The 22,847-nt window shown below is 38.9% G+C and overlaps 1 protein-coding gene across 1 annotated transcript; it reads left to right on the forward strand.

Moving 5' to 3' along the window:
• The first annotated feature begins 3,838 nt into the window (after positions 1 to 3,838).
• ddx18 (DEAD (Asp-Glu-Ala-Asp) box polypeptide 18) lies at positions 3,839 to 22,358 on the forward strand. The gene is made up of 14 exons (XM_007896176.2): positions 3,839 to 4,014; positions 5,227 to 5,409; positions 6,802 to 6,954; positions 7,408 to 7,543; positions 8,146 to 8,246; positions 9,196 to 9,395; positions 9,670 to 9,784; positions 10,981 to 11,120; positions 11,947 to 12,108; positions 13,247 to 13,399; positions 16,678 to 16,791; positions 17,405 to 17,461; positions 17,940 to 18,117; positions 21,786 to 22,358. Exons 1-14 carry the CDS (start codon positions 3,921 to 3,923, stop codon positions 21,929 to 21,931), a joined length of 1,932 nt encoding a protein of 643 aa, XP_007894367.1. The 5' UTR covers positions 3,839 to 3,920; the 3' UTR covers positions 21,932 to 22,358.
• Positions 22,359 to 22,847: the final 489 nt, after the last annotated feature.

Consider the following 22,847-nt stretch of genomic DNA (forward strand, 5'->3'; position numbering starts at 1 on the left):
GGAGGTGGCGGGAAGGCCGGCGAGGAGAGAGTTCCCATAGTCCAGCCTTGAGGTACAGTTAAAACAACGTACAGAAAACTGGCTTCAAAATTAAGCTTTAATTAAGAATTTTCCAAATTCCAGACAATCTGATATGTTACAATAGTAAATTGAGACTCAGGTGGAATTTCTACCACGTTGTTTTTAATGCAATTTATAACAATAATAAATTGCTATTGCTTCCAGCTTTTCACAAGAGTGTTTGGACATTCTTGAACACGGTGATGGGTGAGATGTCCAGTTTACTAAAAGAAAGAAGAATAATGAGAATATCTTTCACTTTACTCTCTTCGAAACTGCACTGTTAAAAATGTGGACAACTAATTATGGATGACCCCTAATAGTTAACACTGATACAACCCTTTAACATCAAATAGTGTTGTAACCTGAAACGGAGCACATACAGGTTTTTGAAGAATAACAGCAATTGTCCATTATTTTGCCACTCCAGATGCTAAACAAATCGGCGTCTGAGCTGTTTCAGTCTCAAAATCTAATCATTCAATCTGTTTATTTTCCAAAATATCCAGCATGAAAGTAATATATTTTTTTGGAATTCTTTCTACATATTCTGTCCTTCATTCAAAACACATCCAAACTGGGGAGAATATTACAATATCTTGGCAGTATTTCCTCTCAGAAAGGGTAAAAATAAATAAAAGCTGTGGCTAAATATCACCCCAGCTGGGCCAATCTGTCTTGTGGCCGCCTTACTGCTGGCCCCAGAATGGTGAGGGATAATATACAGAATACATTGAACATTCTGTACTGAACATTCCAGTGTTCTGTGTTATACTTAAACTACTTTATAGAAAATGATCTTTAAATCATCATTTATGAGTTTTAAATTGTAGCTGCGCCAAAGTAACGCTGCTTGTGGTATTTCAGAAGTCAGTAATTTAAAGTGAGAATACCTTAGGGCAATCTCGACAAATATTATTTAGAAATGTAATGAGGTGTCTTTAGGCTCCTGAGTTTAGATGTAGCAAGTGTAAGACTGATGAAAATAAACTCTCAACATCACTGAAAGGGCTATCTATAATTGTCATACTTTTCACAAGTATGAAGAGATGCCTCTTTCGCTTCCCTCTCCCCCTCCCAAATTGTACTGTACAAAATACTGCTAATTGTTATGAATGGTCCCTAATGCTTAACATTTAATGATGTGTTCTGGCAGGAATTAAATTACACAACTGAAATCGCCTAACAAGCAATCACAGCTTTACAAGTTCTTAAATTGCCTGTCTAAAGGTAAAATCAGCAACTGAATGAAGTGCATTAGAGTTATGAGACTTGTACCCAATGGCTGTGTGTACTGTGTAATCATCAATGTGTATCAAGAGAAGCAAGATGTAGTTATGTCATTTGATCACCAGAGGGCACCATGTAAAAGTTTATTAAAGATAAACATCTATATTAAAGATATACTCAGCTTATTCTAGTAGGGTTAAATCCTTGCATTTGATATCACATTGTCGAGATGTCTCAAAGCGCTTCACAGGATATACTGTAAAGCAAATTGACTGTATTTTGTGGGTGTAACACAGCAACCAGCTTGCACACAGCAATGTCCGACAATCAGCCTTGGAGTGAGTGACCAATTTTATTTGGCTTGGGAGATTGTTGACCAGAACACTGGGAAACTCCTCTCTTTTCGAACAGTCCAAGGGATCTTTAACATCCATTTGAAAAGGCAGACAGGATCTTGGTTTAATTTTTTATCCAAGGACTGCACCTCTGACAATGAGCAACACACCCTCTGGCAACAGCATATTTAGAAGTGTCTGCTTATTTAATGGGCTCATCCCTTAATTTTTTTTTGGGGGGTTGGGTCTGTCACATGTGTAAACCAATCATTATGCATAAGAGTATTCAAACCAAGCTGAGAATTCCATACATCCCACCTACACATGAAATCCCAGATTGTTGGAATTGAACAAGTCTTTCCTTGGCGGGACACATCCTGCTTATCTAATTCCGGAAAGTATAAGGCACAGGTTGGCAAGAGCCAAGGCTTGGGTGCCCCCAGAATGTGTTGGGGTACTGCTGGAGTCTAATCAGCTAAAATCGCGGAGCTTGCCATTGATATTCCTGTCTGGTGAGCTTTCCTACTGCTTGTCCAGCTAGGACCACCCTACCCGTTAGGGCTTTGGATTGCAGGGTTAATGCGATGACTCCCTGCGCCAAGTGACAGTCTGTCATTCCAGGTCCTGCCTGGTCCAAGGAGACCGTTTACCTCCCAACTATTGAGGATAGTCAATAGTTGGATCATTTGACATCTGACAAGCACGGGTTTGAAATTATAAAACTATTATGGTTCTAATTATACTCCACATGTGGCCTAATTATTTCTGTGTGCAAATTAGCTGTGCGGTTGCTCACAAGTAACTCAATAAATTAGCTTAATTAAAATGAATAACACAACTACATATTACAATCACTACGTTACATCCCAGAGAGCCTTCAGACAACAACTTATTTATATGGCGCCCTTCATGTGGGATAGTATCTCAAGAGAGTGCTTCTTGAAGACTTCCTCTAGACATGAATGGTGCTATAGGCCGGGTGTCCGCCACACCTGAAAACCCATCACAATGGTTATGAGTATCCAAACCAAGCAGAATTACATTGAGATGAATAATTGGGAGTCCTGTAGCTCAGCACTCGCCTCGCAAGCGAGAGACCTGGGTTCGATTCCCAGCAGGGCGAAAAGCTGAGCAACTTTCCTTACTCCACATTCTTCTGTTTCCCAAGCAGCAAGTAGGAACCCGGCGGCTCGCATTTCCCGGGGTAACAATCCTTTAAAAATAAATAATAATTTGGTCACTTCATCCGCGACTGTTTGTGGGACAGGGCACTCATGTGCGCAATTGGTTGCCGCGTTTTACCCACAAAATACACAATCAATTCACTTTACAGTATATTCCGTGAAGCGCTTTGAGGCATTTAATTTAACTTAATTTAATTTAACCAGCAAGCATTGAATCGCAGGAAATGGAAGTTCTTTTGCGCATCAGGCAATGGTTCAAGACTATGTTTCCCGCGATTCATTGCAGCTGGCCGGTAAGTGCACATGGTTGTGGAGTCCTGTAGCTCAGTGGTTAGAGCACTCGCTTTGCAAGTGAGAGAGCTGAGTTCAATTCCAGGCAGAGGGCGAAACCTTGGGCAAGTTTCCTTACTCCACACAGAGCCTAATAATAATCCCTCCAAAAAAACAAAATAATAATAAATTGGTCATTTTCAATCTACGACTGTTTGTGGGACATTGCTCTGCGCAATTGGCTGCCGCGTTCGCCCACAAATATAGTCAATTCACTTTACAGTGTGTTCTGTGAAGTGCTTTGGGACATCCTCCCGACGTGAAAAGCGCTATACCAAATGCAAGGATTATTATTATTATTATTATTTAGAAGACGTGATGAGGCGCTATATCAAATGTAAGGATTCTCTTTGACCGTCTCCCTCCCACCTCTCCGCCTTCCCTCACCCCTACACCATCCCCCCCACCCCATGCTCGGGCCCCGACACCGGACTGTTCAGCGCTTTGGGACGACCTCCCGATGTGAGTGCCATGTTGTTGCTGTTGTATTATTGGGCTGTGAGGAGCACAAAGAGGAGCCGTCTGACCACGTGCTGTCCTTCTCCCCACGTGACATATGCGCCCCGTCCTGATTGGACAATTCGTCGGTGTGCCCAAACACCGCCGGCAAGTAAATCATAATCCATAATAAACAAAGCTCATGGAATTTCAAGTTGTCAAAGAGTTGTTTTAATCAACTGGTTGGGACTGAGATTTGAGTGAGATTGCCTTGTCTTTAACAGGCACTCCTGTTACCACCTATAAAGGGGAGAGGTCCTTTGGCCTCACGTGTCGGCACAAGATGGCGGACCTGAGTATGAAGAAGATCCGCAGAAACCTGGAGAAGAAAAATGCGAAGATTAAAAAGATCAATTTAGCGGTGGAGACCACAGCAGGTGAGAGTCACAGCTCGGCAGCTTCCGGGAGCGCGGGCCGGGGTCTGGTCTGGTGGCGCCGCGTGTGTCTGGTGTTGCTCTGGGAGTGAGCGTGTGTTTGTACCCAGACCCCAAGAGTCTTATTATCTTATTCTATCTGGGGGGGGAGTTCGATTCTCCCGGGAACCTGACCAGCTATCCGGCCCCAAATCAGTCATTCACTTAATGGCTGTTTGCAGGGCATTTGCTGTTCGCAAATCGGCTACCGCCTTCTCTCTCTCCACCCCTTCACACACACACACACACAGAAGATATCACTGCACTTTACAGTATGTCCTCCCAACATGAAAGGCATAACGTCAAAGGTAAGGGTTATGAATGCCTGTTTTGAGTAGACGAGACGCTTAATGTAAATAACGACTGCGAAAATAGCCACCTTTGTGTTTCCTCTCTCCTGCGGGGGCTGCGTTTACTGAAAATATTTCTATACCCACTCGTGGTTGTGAAAACAGTCCATCTGTAAATTTTAGTTGATCCAAAATTCCACAACCCTTATCTGAACAAGCTCAGATGCCCAGCACTCCAGTCGTCGCCTAGCTCCAAATGGATCAACTTCAAGGACCTCTGTTATCTCTCTGTTTGCCTCACACTACACCCTGCTGCCACCCCTTACACTCAGCTAATACAGACCTGCGTGCATTCTGCGCCATCGTCAGTGGCTGAGCATTTAGTCCCCAATGCCCCGAACCTCAAGACTCTACCTCTCGCCCTCTGCTTCACCCTCTTTCTGTCTATCTTCAAATCACTTCTCTTCCTGCACTTATATTAAATAGCTAAGCATCCAACCTCATCACCGAAGCACTCCAAGACAATCTTACGTGAAGGATAAATGCAAGTACAGGAAGTTCAGGAGAGACCTGAGACCAATTCTGTCATAGATAAGAATATCATATAAATATTGTGCATTACTTAAAATGAGTGCACAGTACAAAACTTATCTATCAGGAATTACGCCCCCCCACACACGCACACACACACTGATTCTCTCTGGTGCTGTCCTTAACTGCTTTGAGCATGTGTGTCAATCACCCCATGCCTGTATTGTACTTAGTGGTTGGTATCAAACCCCCTCCTAACTGTAAACACAGTTAAAATTAGTCACATTGCGCACATTCAAGCTGCATCCAGTGTATTCAATTTTGGTATACTGAAATCTTAACTTTATGCTGACAGAGATCCAACAAGATGAAGTTAAAAGTGAAATGCTCCAAGAAAATGGAGTTGAACAAAGAAAAACAATAAAAAAGTTGAAGGAAAAACAAGGAATTATTAATCAGAGTGAAGTAACAAAATGTGTATCAGAAGTAAAAAAGAAGAAAAAGAAAAGAAAGCTTTCCACTGTCTTTCAGGAAACTGGTAAGTGTTGAACACAGTAAATCTTGTAATTCGCTATGAAACGTCTTCCCTGCGTGAAAGAGCTATATAAAATTAAAGGATTATCTTAAATTCATTTAGGCTTTAGTGCTTTCTTCAGAGGCAAAGTGCAGTGAATGGAAAGTAATCTTCCTTAGATGTGTCCTAAATAAGTAAAGTTTACTTCATAGCGTGAAAACAAATCAATTACATTGGCAGTAATATTAGGAAACTGCATACTTCAAGAGTATCTTTTTGGTTTATGCATTGTATTCATTTATTTGGTTAACTGTTCAGCTGCTGATGTTACGAACACACAGTAGAAGCTCACCTGACATCATGTCCTTAAAAGTGGCTGCCACTGGTGACACTTCATGCAAGCACGCACCAGCTAAACTTCGAACTTTTAAAACTTTTAATGGAGTTCTACTGTATTTTTCTTTCATCAAAGTTTAGGCCTTGGCTATATGAAAGGTGGTGAATGTAGCACATAAAATAGAAGTTATGACATTATACAAATTGTGCTATCAATGAATAGGCAGCTATTTCAAAATATAAAATCCATTTTCTAAGCAGAGGTGTCTGAAAACATCTTTTTAAAAAAAACTGATGAACTCCTCTACTACAGCTCAAATGTGTAACTGATAGATCAGTTCATGGATTGGTAAATGTTGCAGAAATGGCACTTATCTAGATAGCTACAATAAATTACTGGAACGCATTGCCAAGGGTGGTCGAGGCCGATTCGATAACTACTTTTAAAAACGCGGTGGACGGGTATTTGAGGAGGACGGGTTTGCAGGGTTTATGGGGAAAGCGCTGGGGAGTGGGATTGACATTATATTGCTCTATTCAAAGAGCCGGCACAAACTCGATGTGCTGTACGATTCTATGAAAACTATAATTTTACGCTTTTTAATTTGGCCAAATGGATGCTCTCTGAATCCTAGATTCACTGCAGAATTTATGTCCCTTTGTGTAGTAAATGTAGATTTTTACAGCGAGTTGTTATGTGGCGTTATATAATACATCTGTCTTTCTGTGTATTTTCAGCAGTTATTTTCTCATTACTATAGATGTTTGTGTCCTGTACTGTTAGGATTAATAAGTTTATGTTTTCAGAAATTCAGCTTCAGAATGGTAAAATAAAATGCTGTTTTACCTACTGATGCTATCGATCACAAATGTAACAGCTGAGAACATTTTAAAAAGCAGTTGATTTTGTGGTTTGGATAAAATAATGGCTTATCAATGTGGATCATTAAACTTCTTTTTATCCACAAAGTTAAACCAAGGTAAAGCCCTACTTCTAAATCTCCTGTCATCTTAGAAAAGGAGAATTCTCTTAATGATACCAATATAAAAAGACCTGATTGTAGATTATCTTTGTTGTAGATGCAAAAAAAACCAAGAATACAGAAGAGGAGATGAAGGAGCTGGAGATGAACAACAATAAAGAGTTAGAAGTAAACTTAAAGCAAAAATGCATAGAAAGTGAAGAACAATCTGAAGATGATGGAGAGCCAACATTACCTTTGGGACAGACTGGTAAACTACTGTAGTTTAATATTTTAAGGTTCACACTTTCCATTTGTTTCATATTATCAAATTTTTTTATCTTACATTCTTTTCTGTCATTTTTAAATTTATATACAGTTATTCTCTCTACACCTCATTTTGATTTCTTATCTCATTACTGAGTTTGTGTTTTCTTCTGTTTCATTTGAAAAGCATTGCAAAACCCTGAAAGACAAGGATGGAGATCTGCCTATTGGCACTTCAGTTCTTTGGTTGACAATTTACCACACTAACTCCAGGGAACTGCCCTCAGTGATCTGGTTTCAAAGTGGAGTTCCACATGTCAGTGGGTTCTATTTCCAGTTACTATAAGGAAACCTCACTCCTATTAAAAATCACCACATCTTATACCCTGAATCATTCATGTATGAATAGCTGTCATTGTGATGTATTTGAGTTAATGCAATTTGTTATTGTGTTCAGGAGCTTTTGAGGACACAAGCTTCTCTTCCTTGACTGCTCTGGTTAGTGAGCATACGTTGAGGGCTATTGCTGAAATGGGGTTTACTCATATGACAGAAATTCAACATAAAAGTATCAGACCTCTACTGGAAGGCAGGTACGATGTGTATATTTTACTTGATGATAACACGCACTGTCTCTCTGCCTATACTTGACTCCAGGACCTCGGCTATTCTAACCGACTGCCTGTCAGACATCAAGTCCTCGAAGAGCTTTAACTTTCTTCAGATAACCATTGACAAATTGAGGCACTCCTGCTTAGCCCCATCAGTGCCTTCTCACCTCAGGCACTGACAGCATCGACCCTCATCCACACTTTCATCGCATTCAGGCTTCACTATGCTAATCCCCTGGTCACTGCACTTCCCAACTCTTCCCTACACAGGCTCTGTGAGCTTTAGCATCCCTATCCTTGCTCAGTTCCATTAGCTCCCCATTCTTAGAGAATTGAATTCAGGATCCTCGTTCTCATTTTCAAATCCCTCCACAGTCTCATACTATCATACCACCTGACATCCTTCAACCCTACTGACCAGGTGGTTCCCAGTGAATTCATGCCCCCTGCCCCATCAGTGCGCAGGCTTTCAGCCATTCTGTCTATCCACTTCAAGATCTCTTGCATGTTATCCACAGGTGAAGGAAATGAATGTAGGAATAACACCAAGGCTGTAAAACTAAATATTTTTTTCCCTGTTTTAGGGATATTTTGGCAGCTGCCAAGACGGGCAGTGGAAAGACTCTGGCATTTCTTATTCCTGCCATTGAGCTGATATACAAACTGAAGTTCATGCCTAGAAATGGTAAACTAGTGACTCAATTTGTATGTACTTTTAAACAATTAGAGATGTACCATCGTTTACTTTTAAGGTCCCATTTATAATTGGGATTCTATTTTTTTAAAGTATTTTTATTTAATAGTAAAACAAGGGAAATAGGATTAAAATATCTACGATGATCTAATAAACTGGTGGAACAGAATTTACATGTTGAATGGTCTCATGAATCTGTTTAACGGATTTAAATAAATATTAAGAGTAAGGTGACACTGTATTAATGAATGTTCAAAATATGCCAATCCACCTTTTTTTTTAAAAAAAGCTAAATTCTTGCATGCTAACCGACTGCCTGGGTCAGTGCCTTTACAGAGTTTCAAAACTTTTTGTTTGATAAATATTATAAATATTTGTGTGATCCCCTTCCCTCTTCCCCATTAACGTTTTCAGATAAGAAAATCTAATAAAGTTTTTTTTGTCTGCTTCCTCTTGAAATTCAATCGAATAACAAATCTCCTCTGTACATCTCTCCAGATATAGGGATAGATAGTGACAGGCACGAATAGATAGATACAAAAATAAGCTTGTTTTATTTAATATACACTAAAATCCTGGCTAACCGTACCAAGGGCCAGGGGTCTAGTCTGGCGAGCTAGAATTTCTGGCGGAGTGTAATTACAATGCAGTACCAGCATTTAACAGCTTTTTTCGGCACCAGGTTTTTTTCTATTCCGGTATTGTAATTGTTCGAATCCCATGAGCAGAAGATAGAGAATAAAACATCTTCTGCTACTGGGATTCAAACTGAGTTAAAGTCCATCTCCTTGATGAAGGCCATCAAGGGCAGAAAGACTGGGCCACACATTAGGAGACTGGGCCGCCAGGTGTCTATTTTGGCTGGGTTTGAAACCCAGGCACCAGGAGCCAGGGGTTTACTGTAAATCCAAAGCACACTGTACATTTTTGTCGTCTTCAGGCACTGGGGTCCTTATTCTTTCACCAACTCGTGAATTAGCCATGCAGTCTTATGGTGTTCTAAAAGAACTAATGACACATCATGTTCATACTTACGGTTTGGTCATGGGTGGCAGTAATCGGACTGCAGAAGCACAGAAATTGGCAAATGGAATGAATATCTTGGTAGCAACGCCAGGCAGACTTCTAGATCACATGCAGGTACGGTATTCTTATCTCTAGCTGTGTGTTTAGAGCAATAAATGGATGTGCCATTTCCTCTGCCTCACAATTTGTGTTCTTTTTATTACTGTGTGTTCAAGCTTATGCTTTTCTGCAAAATTACCCCCAATTAATTGAATATTCACATTAGTGAAGCTGAAAGATTTCAGTCTCCCAAGAATAATGAAATGTTGTGATTTTAATGTTTTCATCTTGAAAGTTGAAGTGTTGAGACTGAGTGTATACTTTGTTAAGAAGCTTCATTTCTTTGCAGAACACACCAGGATTTATGTTCAAGAACCTGCAGTGTCTGATAATTGATGAAGCTGATCGTATTCTGGAAGTCGGATTTGAAGAGGAAATGAAACAAATCATCAGAATATTACCAAGTGAGTGAATCTTTCACTGTACTGGTTGCAATCTTTGCAACTTTTTTTGGTCTTTGTTTTCGATGTTATTTGACAAAATGGGAAGGTTTTTTTAAATTTGTCAACAGAATAGTACAAATGATTTTACTCTTTCAAATGAGGATGAATAATAATAATCCTTGCATTTGATATAGCGCTTTTCACGTCGGGAGGACGTCCCAAAGCGCTTCACAGAACACACTGTAAAGTGAATTGACTGTATATTTGTGGGCGAACGCGGCAGCCAATTGCGCACAGCAATGTCCCACAAACAGTCGTAGATTGAAAATGACCAATTTATTATTGTTTTGGGTTTTGGAGGGATTATTATTAGGCGTGTGGAGTAAGGAAACTTGCCCAAGGTTTCGCCCTGACTGGAATTAAAGTCAGGTCTCTCACTTGCAAAGCGAGTGCTCTAACCACTGAGCTACAGGACTCCACAATAAGACTTCAATCCTGTATAATTTCTAATCCTAGACAAAACTGTGTCAGTGTTCATGTAGCCTGAAGGTCATTTACATAATCCTATATTAACTTGTTTAGATTTGTAGACAACAGAAATAAGAGATACTAAAGGATAGAAAAATGTGTTTATATATATATATGTTACAATCCACTACATAGTCAGGAAAATGTGTTTTAATCTTGGCCATGCTGCCCTTTTCAATCTACACTTACCAATGTTCTCCCTTCTGCAACTGGTCTGTCTTCAAAAGTATAACTAATGTCTCGAATTTGATTGAAATGTTAGTCCTAACCAGGTGAATATCACACCTGAAAATCTTTGGCTGAGGAAAGAAGGTTTTATTCTCTGTTTTCTGCTCCAATCCCTCCTCTGTCAGAAATTATCAGTCAGTTTAACAAAGGTTAAAGGAATATTAAAAAAAAAAGAACCATGTTTGATAGAAGGAAAAGCTACAATATTTGAAAAGGGCTCAACTATGTTTTTTGGTTTTTTTTCAAAATTTAGTATGTGTTTGTAGTTTTAATTGTTGATTAGGATTTTAGTTGTATTTTGTCTCATGGTGTGAAAAGTTATAGGAAAATATTTAACAAAATTGTAGGACAGTTTAAATTCTGCATCCTTCGAAGAGTTTCAGAGAGATCATATTCTGTAAAACACTATAATAAAACTCTTGAATGTTAAGTGAATAAATTGTAAATCTATAATTTTACAGAACGCCGACAGACGCTGCTTTTCTCTGCTACACAAACCCGTAAAGTGGAAGATTTGGCCAAAATCTCACTAAAGAGGGAACCATTATATGTGGGTGTTGATGACAACAAAGAAACGGCAACAGTTGATGGTCTTGAACAGGTAAGATGAAGCCAAAATGTATCTTTCTCAGTGTCATGGACCTTATCACTGGCAGCTTGTTCTAACTTTGACAATGGTGTGACCTATGGAATGGTACTTTTATATCTTAGTATTGCTGTGTGATTAACTGACAAAAGATGGATTCAGAGTTGAGTGAAATGTCTATTACATTTTTCTTTTGCTCGTTCCTCTACCTCCCCCCTCCCCACACACACACAATTGAGTACCAAGTTCATTGCCAAACAGCAGCAGGAAAACCAGAGTCTGCTTCTTTGGCACCTTAACTGGCTGAAGGTGAGCCATCTGCTCTGCTGCCTAATAATCAGTGATTTGCTGTTTTGCTAAAGATTTATTTTTAAATGAGAATTACATTGCTATTAAAACATGGGGGTGGGGGGGTGGAGTCGACACCTTAAAATTACTTCTAAAATCGTGCCATTTTCATAACTTCCAAATGATCTGTACAAGAATCAAACTTTCAAGGATTAATCAAGTTACAAGTATTGTAATTGCAGTACAATGCGGTTGTGTGCTTATTGTTCACACACAGTGCCTTTAACAGGAATATGGAGAAATTGTAGGTCTCGCCCTCAAACATTAATAATTTTATGAATCTGACTAGTTTATTAAATAAATAAATTCAGTTGAAGTTTCTTGGAAATTTTCTGTCATTTCAATGCAATGTTGAATAATTTTTGAAACTTGAACGATTTTTGAGGTTCTATGAAGAGGGGTTGATTGCTTGTGATGGTTTTAATAGTCTCATCATTTACAGACTGATGGTTAATTTTATACTGATTTTGATTCTTTTGGCTTTCATATTTAGGGTTACGTCGTGTGCCCATCTGAGAAAAGATTCCTCTTGCTCTTCACCTTCCTGAAAAAGAACCGTAAAAAGAAGCTCATGGTCTTTTTCTCTTCGTGTATGTCTGTAAAGTACCATTACGAACTTCTGAACTACATTGACTTACCTGTTATGGCAATTCACGTGAGTAGAAAGATCATGAACTACAAGAATATATTTAGAGACTTGATCTCTTCACTGTGCCTTGATGCATGTTGGCAATTATAAAACAAACCTATGTTTTTGCAGCTTGTTTTTGACTTGTGAATGAAAATGTCTCAAAATTGCAAATGGAGTAGAAATAAGTTTCTTGTAGGTGATGGTCCTACTCATTATGTATACTATTAGTCAGAATTCTTTAAAGTGGAAGGGTTTAAAAGCATAGAATGATGGGTCACAGAAACTGGTCATTCCATGCTGGTGTCTATACCCTACATGAGCTCCCACTCCTCCTCTTTGCCTTTCCTATACCCCTTTTTTTCCCTTCTTCATCATTGGTGCATCATGTTTCCTCTTAAATACATTGATGCTATTTATTTCAATAACAGCTTCTGACAGTGAGTTCTCCATTCTCACCAACCTCTGCTTTAAGAAGTTCCTCTTAAACTCTGTATTAGAAACTCCCTATTAGATCTATTACTAGCTATCTTATGTTTATAGCCTCATTTTGGACCAGCAGATAGAAACAGGCTATTAATATCTACACAATTTGATTATTTTATAATGTATTATAAGCACATTTAGAATCCTAATTGTATAAGTGTGACTGTATAATTACAAAATCACTTGTATAAAGATTCATAAAGTCAAAAATTTTTGGTAATTTTTATATTTTAATTCCACAATCGAGATCTTAACTAATGTACAAGTTAAGTATCAACTTTTAACAGAGAGGTAAGGCATTAGTTTGATGCCTGTTATCCTACATACAGAGCAGAAGCCAGTAGTTATTAGAGGGAAGTAAAATTAGTAGAGTTGTGCCTAGAGCACGCTTTCATTTACAGTGGGGTTGGCAGAAGTCTTAGAAGTGGATCACCAGACATGCTCACCACTGATGTTGCAGTGAGACAAAACTCCAGAAACAGAAGAGAAGAAAATGTTGGAAGTTCTGGCCTGTCCATTGACTAATTATACACTCAGCTGCCCTACTTTCTTGCCTCAGTCTGTAGTTGTTTAGTATTCTCTGAATAGGTGGTTGTCAGATTTGCTTTAATGTTTATACAGAATATTTTCATTATTCCTTGAAACGGTCTCACTTCTCTGCTCAATGTTCTTTTTTTAGGGAAAGCAGAAGCAGACAAAACGTACAGCCACCTTCTTTCAGTTCTGTAATGCAGACTCGGGTATATTGCTGTGCACAGATGTTGCAGCCAGAGGCCTGGATATTCCTGAGGTGGACTGGATCGTACAGTATGATCCTCCCGATGATCCAAAGGTAAGTAAACCTTTCATCTTTAGCAATTTGATTATAAAAATATAATTCTGCAGTTTCTCAAAACAGGATAATTTGTCAGCAAATGTATTAAAGAAGGTAATTTAATAAAGAAGGTATGAGGTGGACAATTCAATTGAGGGATTTGAGACATTTACTTTTACTTTGAGAATAATCAGATGGTCTGTAGATTCAGAGACTTTATTGCATTTGCATTTCTTTGCTGTCGAACAGCTTCAGTTCCACAACCTGGTCTGAAATGTAAATTGCCAAGTAAGTAGCAATGATCGCTAACAAAGTACTCTCTGTGACCAGGGCTATTTTCTTCTCCTCCACCTTTTTAGTATGTTTGACACCTTTGACCACTGCATCTTCATCAGTTGCCTCCCCTTTCTCATCCACCTACATGGAATAGCACTTTCCTGGTTCAATTCCTACTTGACCCATTGTTCCACTTTCTTGCTTCAATTTGAAGTTGTTTAGCATTCTGCCCTCCTGCCCTTGCAGCATCGCTTGTGGAGTACCTCATGCTCTATCCTTGGTCCCTCTTATCTACGTGCCACCTCTTGGTGATGTGGGGTTAACTTTGCCATGTATGTAGATGACCCCCAAATATCCTTTTCCACTTTTACTCTTGAACACAGATCCCCTAATGTTTTGTGTGCCTGTCTGACCTTAAGACTTGGATGGGTTTCAACTTTTTGCAGTTCAACATGGACAGAACAGAAGCCTCGGGTCCCGCCAGCATTTCTGGCCTCCCTAATCATTCGTTTGTGCTAAGCTTTCAACAACTATACCCCCGCCTTCTATCCCTCTGGCTAAACCAATCTCCTTCTGTTTTTAAAGTGTGCCCCAAAATCCAGCTTTTTGATCATGCCATTAGTTTTCCTCCTCCTCCCCCACCCCCCCAATTCGGCATCCTTGTGAATTGCTCGGAGACATCGTGTGTGAATTGTACAATGTAGTGGCTGATTAAATGCTGAATCTGTTTCAATTGTTTCAAAATGTCCCTGATTCATTTCTGGTTCTAGGCTATCCACGCAACACATTGTACGATTTGCTTTAAATATGCTGCTTGACTTTCATTTCGTCCTAAAAGCCCTGTTGCAGAAAATGGTGTTTGCATCACTATCTTCCAAACAAAAACTTATTCTTCCTGCTCTTAGCACAGTGCTGTTACGGTGTGCATTTACTACTTGAATCTTTACAGCCGTGTTTGGGTTGATCCTATTTTTGGTCACTTATTTTGTTTGCATCGCTATTGACGTGCCTTGGGGAATTCTATGCATTTCAAGTCAACCCAGAAATATTCTTCATGAACCTATTTTCAATCTCTACGTTTCAGGGACATGAATTACTTTCACACTAAGTAAAACTTGAATTTTCATCAAGGTAACCAAGTGAATGTGGTTATTGCTGAAATTTGATTGCTCTTTATTGCTGTTGGGAGCAAGTAGCGCTGCATGCTATCCTGTATAATTTACAAATCTTTAAACCTTAGCCCTGTTTTTACCATTTACATGAAAGCTGTAATTATCATGATGTTTGAGAAGTAAAGTATGCCACTTCCACTGCTGGAAGTTTTAATTGCAGTTCTCATTCAGATAATGTTGTGCTTCCTCAATTGTTGTGTCTGTTGTTGCCTTTCTGCATAGTTGGTTTGTTCTAGGTTCTGCTGTTCTGTATATTTTACTTAGTGTTAAATTATACTTTGATTATTCCAGATTTCAGGAGGATGTACTTAGAGCTTCCTTATTTCTGAATTATGAGTTCAAATTCAGCATGATGCACTTGAATATTGTCATATAGACCTATAGTAACTGTATTTAGCACAATGTATTGTGTCCTAGCCCTTAATGGCCTCTATTAGTTTAATTCTACGATGGTATAAACATTAATTGCTCTTTTTAAGCTTTCTCTTCCAATGGAAAAAATGAAATGAAACTGCAATAAAGCTCCCCCTGCCCTTCACCCTCTCTGATCCCTACTTCCAGCTCGGTTCCGAAACACTGATTGTACAGCGCCTTGGGACATCCTCCCAACAAGAAAGGCGCTAAACAAGTGTAATGCTATTGTTGTGATATGTACAATTTATTTTTTTTAAAAAGTAAACAAAAACTGCTGTGTGTACATATCACATAGCTTCACCTCAGCTTCTCTTGTCATTAACTTCTACCATCCATTTTAGAAAGTAGGAGCAACTTGTAAAGGCTCGCAAATCTGCCTCTTGACTAGTTGAAAAATTGAATATGTAACCATAGCTAGTAATCCAAAGATTTACCACATACTGTCATTCTTCAATCTGAAAAAGAGTGGGGGGTAGTCTTAAATTTGGAGCTCGTGGTTGCTGTCAATGTGAATACATGTTGACAGGTAAAGATCATGGCCTTAAGTAATCAGAGGGTTAATAGATTTATTGCTGTCTTGCAACCTTCATGGTGTTTGAAAAGTTACTATTCACTCTATTGCCGATTGAGAGTACAATTAGTCATGTTTGAAATCAAAGAGACATTTGCTTAAGGCCAGCTCAGTGAATTTTGAATATTATGGCTCTAATAAATTCTGAGTATACTGGGTAAAGAACAAAGTATAAATGTTGAATTACTTTTTAAATAATCTGTGATTCATTTGAAAGTACCTGAAAATGTACATAAATCCCAGAACAGATGGCAGTTATGTTTACTGAATCTTAAGCGTGTTTTAAAGAGTGACATTTTACAAGTGTGAAGGTTACAGTAATCAAAAAGGAAAGGTGTTGAAAAAAATCAAGAAAAATAAATACAATAACAACTTGCATTTATATAGTCCCTTCATTCAGGGTAGTGTTCCAGACTGCTTGACAATAGCGGAGTCTGACCCCGAGCCAGCAGGAGAGGGAGGGTAGAGGTGACCATAAGCATGATCAAAAAGCAGCATTGATGGACTAGACAATAACTAAAAGATCTTTCTTTCATTGCTACAGTCAAGCGTTCCCTTTGCTTGCATTGCTGTAGCCATAACTAAAGTAACTATTTGAATGCATGTTTCTGGAGATTCCACCTCCTCATTTTCCAATGCCCATTTTACAGTCACTTTGTTAATGCCTATGGTGCACATACTATTTTTTTTAAAGTTGTATTTTTCTAGATCTGTTTGTTCATTTATCTGCCTCACTATCTGGCGAAACATTTCTGTTTACATATCTCCCGTTCAGTGTATTCATGTGACTTTATATGGTTTTGTGTTTTTTTTAACCAATGGTTCAATATTCACTGCTTTTTGTGATTTCCTTTCCCTGCCAGGAATATATCCACCGAGTAGGTAGGACAGCCCGAGGAATTGATGGAAAGGGACATGCTTTGCTTATCCTAAGACCAGAAGAACTGGGCTTCCTCCGTTATCTCAAACAGGCTAAGGTGAAAGCTCTTTAACGTTTTTGCCCTATCATAAGTGAAGTCTTTCTTCAAAATATTTGTGAAGTTTCCTATCAAATTGAGCCCTTTACTTTTGCTTAAACCAAAAACTGAGTGTGTCATCAGTACTTACAAGACCAAAAGTTCAAGGTGATGTTAGTCCAATGGTTAGATATCCTTAATCCAGTCACTTTTTTATTTCTCTTACTGTTCAGTGATGTCCAAATCGATGGATTGAAAAGTGAATAATTCAGATTAAAGTTGAAGAATTTGTTTTGAGTGTTGACACCTTGTAATCTTGGTTTATCTTTTGAGAAGTAGAATTTGAAAGTTCTAAAGGAAATACCAGTCTCCCTCCCAAAATGGTGACTTTATAATACATCTGCTGTTTTCATTGTGAGAAAATCATTCAAACGAGACCAGTAATTGGACAAGTACTCACTTGCCACAGTGAATGTACCATCCATTAATCTGTAGCCATTTTATCTAAGGTATAGTTTTGTGGTACATGCTTTTTTTTAATGTCGATTTACTTTTTTTTAAAGTTTCCAACAACTGTTATGTAAATGTTGTGATGCTGTTTGTTGCAATTTCACCGGAAGTAATGTTTTTCTAGGTACCTCTGAATGAATTTGACTTTTCCTGGAGCAAAGTTTCAGACATACAGTCTCAGGTAAAGACAGCTTATTTGTTGCATCATGTGTAAGATGGATTTATATAGAGTCTTTATATCAGCTCTGCCTATCATATATGTGACAATCAAAGTACCTGGATTTACATGTTTGCTAATACAAATCCTGAATAACTTAAGAGTCTTGTATTATGCATTTTAGAAGTGGGCACACAAGACTTTTCTATTTGTATGGTGTATTAAAAAATGGTAAAAAGGGTGTGTCGCAATTCTCAAAGAGATTGGGGGTGTACTGCATCTTGATACTCTGATTCCTATAACAGTAGTACAATATAGTAATATTTTGCTTTTATTTATTCAATACAGATTTGAGGATAAAGATGAGAAATTGCAGCCTTTTTCAGTATTTTACTGTTTGCGTGCAATTTATATCAAATAATGTGAAAGTTGCTCTAAGTGTTAAACTACTGATTCATGGAGATTCTTTTCATTCACTTTTGCACTTTGATTTTTATTTTAGCTGGAAAAGTTGATCGAGAAAAATTACTACCTACACAAGTCTGGACAGGAAGCTTATAAGTCTTATGTCCGTGCCTACGATTCTCATTCCCTCAAACAGATCTACAGTGTCAGGACCCTGGATCTGCCCAAAGTGGCAATTTCATTTGGGTTCAAAGTACCACCATATGTTGATCTAAGTATCCTTTTCACAATTACTAAGTTTTATTGCTATTTGGAAGCCTTTTGAAAATTAAGACAAATGTGAATTAAGACAAATTGTAACAAAGGATGCAGGAAGTTACAGGGCGATATTGACAGATTAGCAGAAGGGGCAGATTTGTGGAAAATATTTAATGTAGAAAAATCTGAATTGCGTTTTGGCAGAAAAAATAAGGAGTAGAATTGTTAGATCTCAATCAAACTGAGGGATTTAGTGGTGTGCGCACACAGTAAAACTCACATAAGTTGTATTATTTGGGACCGTAACTTTTAATGAGTTGCAGGCAAACTTGTAAAATCCATATAAAATCCGATCTAATCAATAATCTACACTGAGTATGCGTAATTCAGTGAAGGGATACATAGTGAGGTAAATAAAGCTTTAAACTAGTGAAGGAGGGGGGGGGGGTACAATTAGGAATAATCGCAAGCCAGCAATATTAAGAAAACTAAAGGTGGCAGAACAGAATAGCGAGAGAGATAAACACAATAGGTCAAAGAGGGGTAAGAAGCTCAGTAAAGAAGATAGGGCATCAAAGAGTAGGGGAAATGGTAAGAAACCTGAGAACTGGGAGTGTTTTAGGGACCAACAAAGGAAAACCAAAAAGCTCATTAAGAGTGAGAAAATGGATTATGAGGGCAAGCTAGCTAGGAACATTAAGACAGATTGTAAGAGTTTTTATAAATACATTAAGAGGAATAGGCTAGCAAAAGTAAATGGGTCCATTACAAGCAGAGACAGGAGGAATTATAATGGGGGATAAGGCTATCGCAGAATCCCTAAATAAATACTTTGCTTCAGTCTTCACGTTAAAAGACACAAGAAGTTTACCAGAAATAGAGATGAACCAAGGGGCTAATGATAGGGAGCAGCTTACAGAAATTTACATTAGCAAAGAATTAGTGCTAGGGAAATTGTTGGCATTAAAAAGTGACAAGTCCCCTGGACCTGATGATTTGCATCCTAAGGTTTTAAACGAGGTAGCTCATGAGATAGTGGAGGCCTTGTGTCTGATCTTCCAAAACTCTTTGGATTCTGGAACGGTTCCCATTCATTGGAAGATCGCAAACGTCACACCACTATTTAAGAAGGGTGAGAGAGATAAGATGGGAGAACTATAGATCAGTTAGTCTGACATCAGTGGTAGAGAAAATTCTAGAATTCTTAATTAAGGATGTCGAAGTGGGATACTTAGAGGATCACAATATGATTAGACAGAGTCAACATGGCTTTACAAAAGGGAAGTCATGCTTAACAAATCTTTTAGATTTTTTTGAGGACATATCAAGTAGATTAGAGAGGAGGGAATCAGTGGATGTAGTGTTATTTAGATTTCCAAAAGGCATTCGATAAGGTGCTGCATAAAAGGTTGATCCACAAGATTATGGCCCATGGAATTAAGGGGAATATATTAGCATGGATTGAACAATGGCTAACGGGAAGAAAACAAATAGTAGGGATAAAGGATCCGTGCTTGGGTCTCAACTATTTACAATCTACATCAATGATCTAGATGAGGACATCGAATTTAATATATCCAAATTTGCAGATGACACTAAACTAAGGGGGAGAGTAAACACCGAGGATGACATTAAAAAAATGCAACGAGATATAGATAGGCAAGGTGAGTGGGCAAATAGGTGGCAGATGAAGTATAATGTAGGGAAGTGTGAAGTCATCCACCTAAGTGGCAAAAACAGTAGAGCAGATTATTTTTTAGAAGGGGAGAGACTAGTGTTAGCGTTCAGAGGGACTTGGGTGTACACCAGTCACAAAAAGTTAGTTTACAGGTACAACAAGCAATTAGGAAAGCTAATGGTATGTTGGCATTTGTTACAAAATGGTTACAATATAAGAGTAGGGAAGTCGTGCTGCACCCTGGTGAGACCGTATCTAGAGTATTATGTGCAGTTTTGGCCTCATTATTTAAGAAAGGATGTACTCCCCTTGGAGGGGGTACGACATAGATTCACTAGGTTGGTACCTGGGATGGGGGAGGAGTTATGAGGAGAGGTTGAGCAATTTAGGCCTATATTCTCTAGAATATAGAAGAATGAGAGGTGATCTTATAGAAATTTATAAGATTATTAAGGTGCACGACAGAATAGATAGTGGGAGACTTTTTCCCCTGGTTGGAGAAACTGTAACCAGGGCTCACAGTCTTAAAATTGGGGGTAAGCCCTTTCACACTGAGTTGAGGAAAAACCTCAATTTATGGAATTCTCTACCCCCAAAGGGCTGTAGATGCTCAGTCCTTGAACATATTCAAGACTGAGATTGATAGATTTCTTGTGGATAAAGGGATATGGGGATAAGGCGGGTAGGTGGAGTTAGAATAGATCAACCATGATCTTATTGAATGGCAGGGCAGGCTTGTGGGGCCGAATGGCCTATTCCTGCTCCTAAATTCTTATGTTCCAAGACGATAAGTGCACATGTATTAGTTCGTCATTGTAGCCAATAAGGGCTGATAACATTGGACCAAGATCACGTTTGCCGCGATTCAATGCAGCCGGTAAGTGCAGGAGTAATGGAGGATAGGGGAGGGCGTTATGAGTTAGGTGGTTATATGGGCGGTGTCACATAAGTGCTTTGAGATGCTACCCACGTGAAGGGCTCTATATAAATACAAGTTGATCGTACGATTTATAAAAATTAGGTTTATACTGCGTGTCGTTTGCTAAAATGATATTGCAGGTAGTGAAAGCAATTGAAGGGGCAAACAAGCAATGGTTTTTGGATGCAGCGCCATTGGATCTAAAAGTAAGGAAATTAATCTGAGTCACTGGACAGGCTGGAATATTGTGTGCATTTTTTTGTGCGGTATAGAAAGAATGGAGGGTGCAGCATAGGTTCATGATGATACTAGTGATGAAAGAATATAGCTATATGGAGCAGAGAAGGTTGAGGCTTAATACTATAAAGGTGTTTAAAAGGATGAAAGGGCTTGAGAGAATTAATCCTGAAAATTCTTTCTCCTGGGCATTTGAGGACCAAAAAAATGAATTCAAGATTGTAACTCGGGGAGGAAGGGTATTACAGATTATGGGAAAAGTACAGTGAATTGGGATAAGGATGGTTGAAGGAGGAAATACCAACACAAAATAATGAGTCAAATATTACTCTCATCTGTTCTGCAAATATACAGTCTAAACAGCAAATTGCATGTGAATAGCGCTTCTCAGGTTGGTAGGATGTCTCCCAAGCTGAGGCAATAAAGGGTTTACACCTTGCCTCAGGATAACCATCTGTACTGGAAGCTTGTGTCAAATTACATGGAAAGAAAAGAAAGGGGCCCATTCTACTTTCTTAGTCCAGTGGCAGGTCATGCAGCTTGCTTCTTCCCTTCCTAAGACAAAGAATAGACAAAGACAACAACCTCAAGGCCAATTTGAAGGAAGATGGGGAAGTGACGCTGGAAAATTCCTCCCAACTCTCTAAGGCAGTTGAGCAAGCTTCAGGAGCGCACAAACACAAAAGCCTTTTAATTGATCTGATGTCTTTCTGGTTACCTGCCAGTTGCTTTTTTAACATTTAACAATTTTAACTTCTGTTGTTGTTTAGGATCCTAAAATATTCCTGTTTGAAATGTTACATTCTTGTTTTCTTTCTGTATGTCACCTTTTCTTAACCCAAATACTTTAGATATAAATGCCAGCAGAGGAAATAAACTACAGAAGAGAGGTGGTGGAGGTGGATTTGGTTATCAGAAGTTCAAAAATGTCCGCAAAGCAAAGATCTTCAAACAAGTTGGTAGAAACAAAGTGGACAACAGACAGTTTTCTCGTTAATGAGACAGAACTGATCATTCAATGCTGTAATGATGACATTTTTATTTTTTAAACTAAACATTTGTTTCCAGTGGACCACACCTCCCATTTGCTTTAGTTCAGCCAGTTGTGGAAACGTTTTCATCTGAAAGAATGTCCTCATTTTTTTTGGTTAGCTGAAGATCTGATCGTAAACTTACCACATGCATGATGTCCTCTAAACCAACTGATCCTCTAACTGATGTAGAGCTATTTTTTACAAATTTTCTTGACACGTTTTGAATGAACTCAAGAGCATCTTTATGTGTGAATCCTTCAATTGACATACCCATTAAATACAGTACAATTTTGTATTGCTTTTTTGACTACTTTTCTAGAAATATTTAACTGGTCCATAATTATTACATTTGTTGTATCCATTAATAAAGAATCTTGGTATATGCATAAAGCTGTCTAGTTTTATTGTTGTATGAAAGTTCTTAAATCTTCTCAGCTTTTTCTTCAAGTTTCTAGATCATTTTTGTATCCTGTCACAGCACTTTCTTACCCACTGATTATTTCATTCAATGCCAATAGTGTACATTTGAGTGTACACGGCACGGCCGTTCACGGTCACCCACTTGACCTGGTGATCACCTGGGGTCTCAGATGTCATCATCACCGACAAGGCCATCTCTGATCACTCAACTCCTATATCCCTCTCCCCACTGCCTCCAAACCTACCACCATCTCCTACCGCCCATGGAAGAAGATCTCCCCGCAATCCCTCTCCACTGCCCTGGAGTCCTCTGAACTCCTCCCCCTCTGGCCCATCTTCTGCACTAACCCATCCTCTGCGTTTACTCTCCTCCACGGCACCCTCTCCACCACACTCGACGCCCTTGCACCCCTCACCTCTCGAACTGCCTCCTATTCACAATCCTCACCAGCCACCTCT

This window comes from Callorhinchus milii, unplaced genomic scaffold (assembly GCF_018977255.1).
Source record: "Callorhinchus milii isolate IMCB2004 unplaced genomic scaffold, IMCB_Cmil_1.0 Scaffold6, whole genome shotgun sequence".
Lineage (NCBI taxonomy): Eukaryota > Metazoa > Chordata > Chondrichthyes > Chimaeriformes > Callorhinchidae > Callorhinchus > Callorhinchus milii.

What these genes read in the sequence shown, in the direction of transcription:
- ddx18 (XM_007896176.2), top strand. Translation starts at nt 3,921, where the DNA reads ATGGCGGACCTGAGTATGAAGAAGATCCGCAGAAACCTGGAGAAGAAA. An exon ending in ATCCTCCCGATGATCCAAAG is followed by an intron (nt 13,400 to 16,677) that starts GTAAGTAAACCT and finishes TTTCCCTGCCAG; the next exon opens with GAATATATCCACCGAGTAGG. An exon ending in ACCACCATATGTTGATCTAA is followed by an intron (nt 18,118 to 21,785) that starts GTATCCTTTTCA and finishes CAAATACTTTAG; the next exon opens with ATATAAATGCCAGCAGAGGA.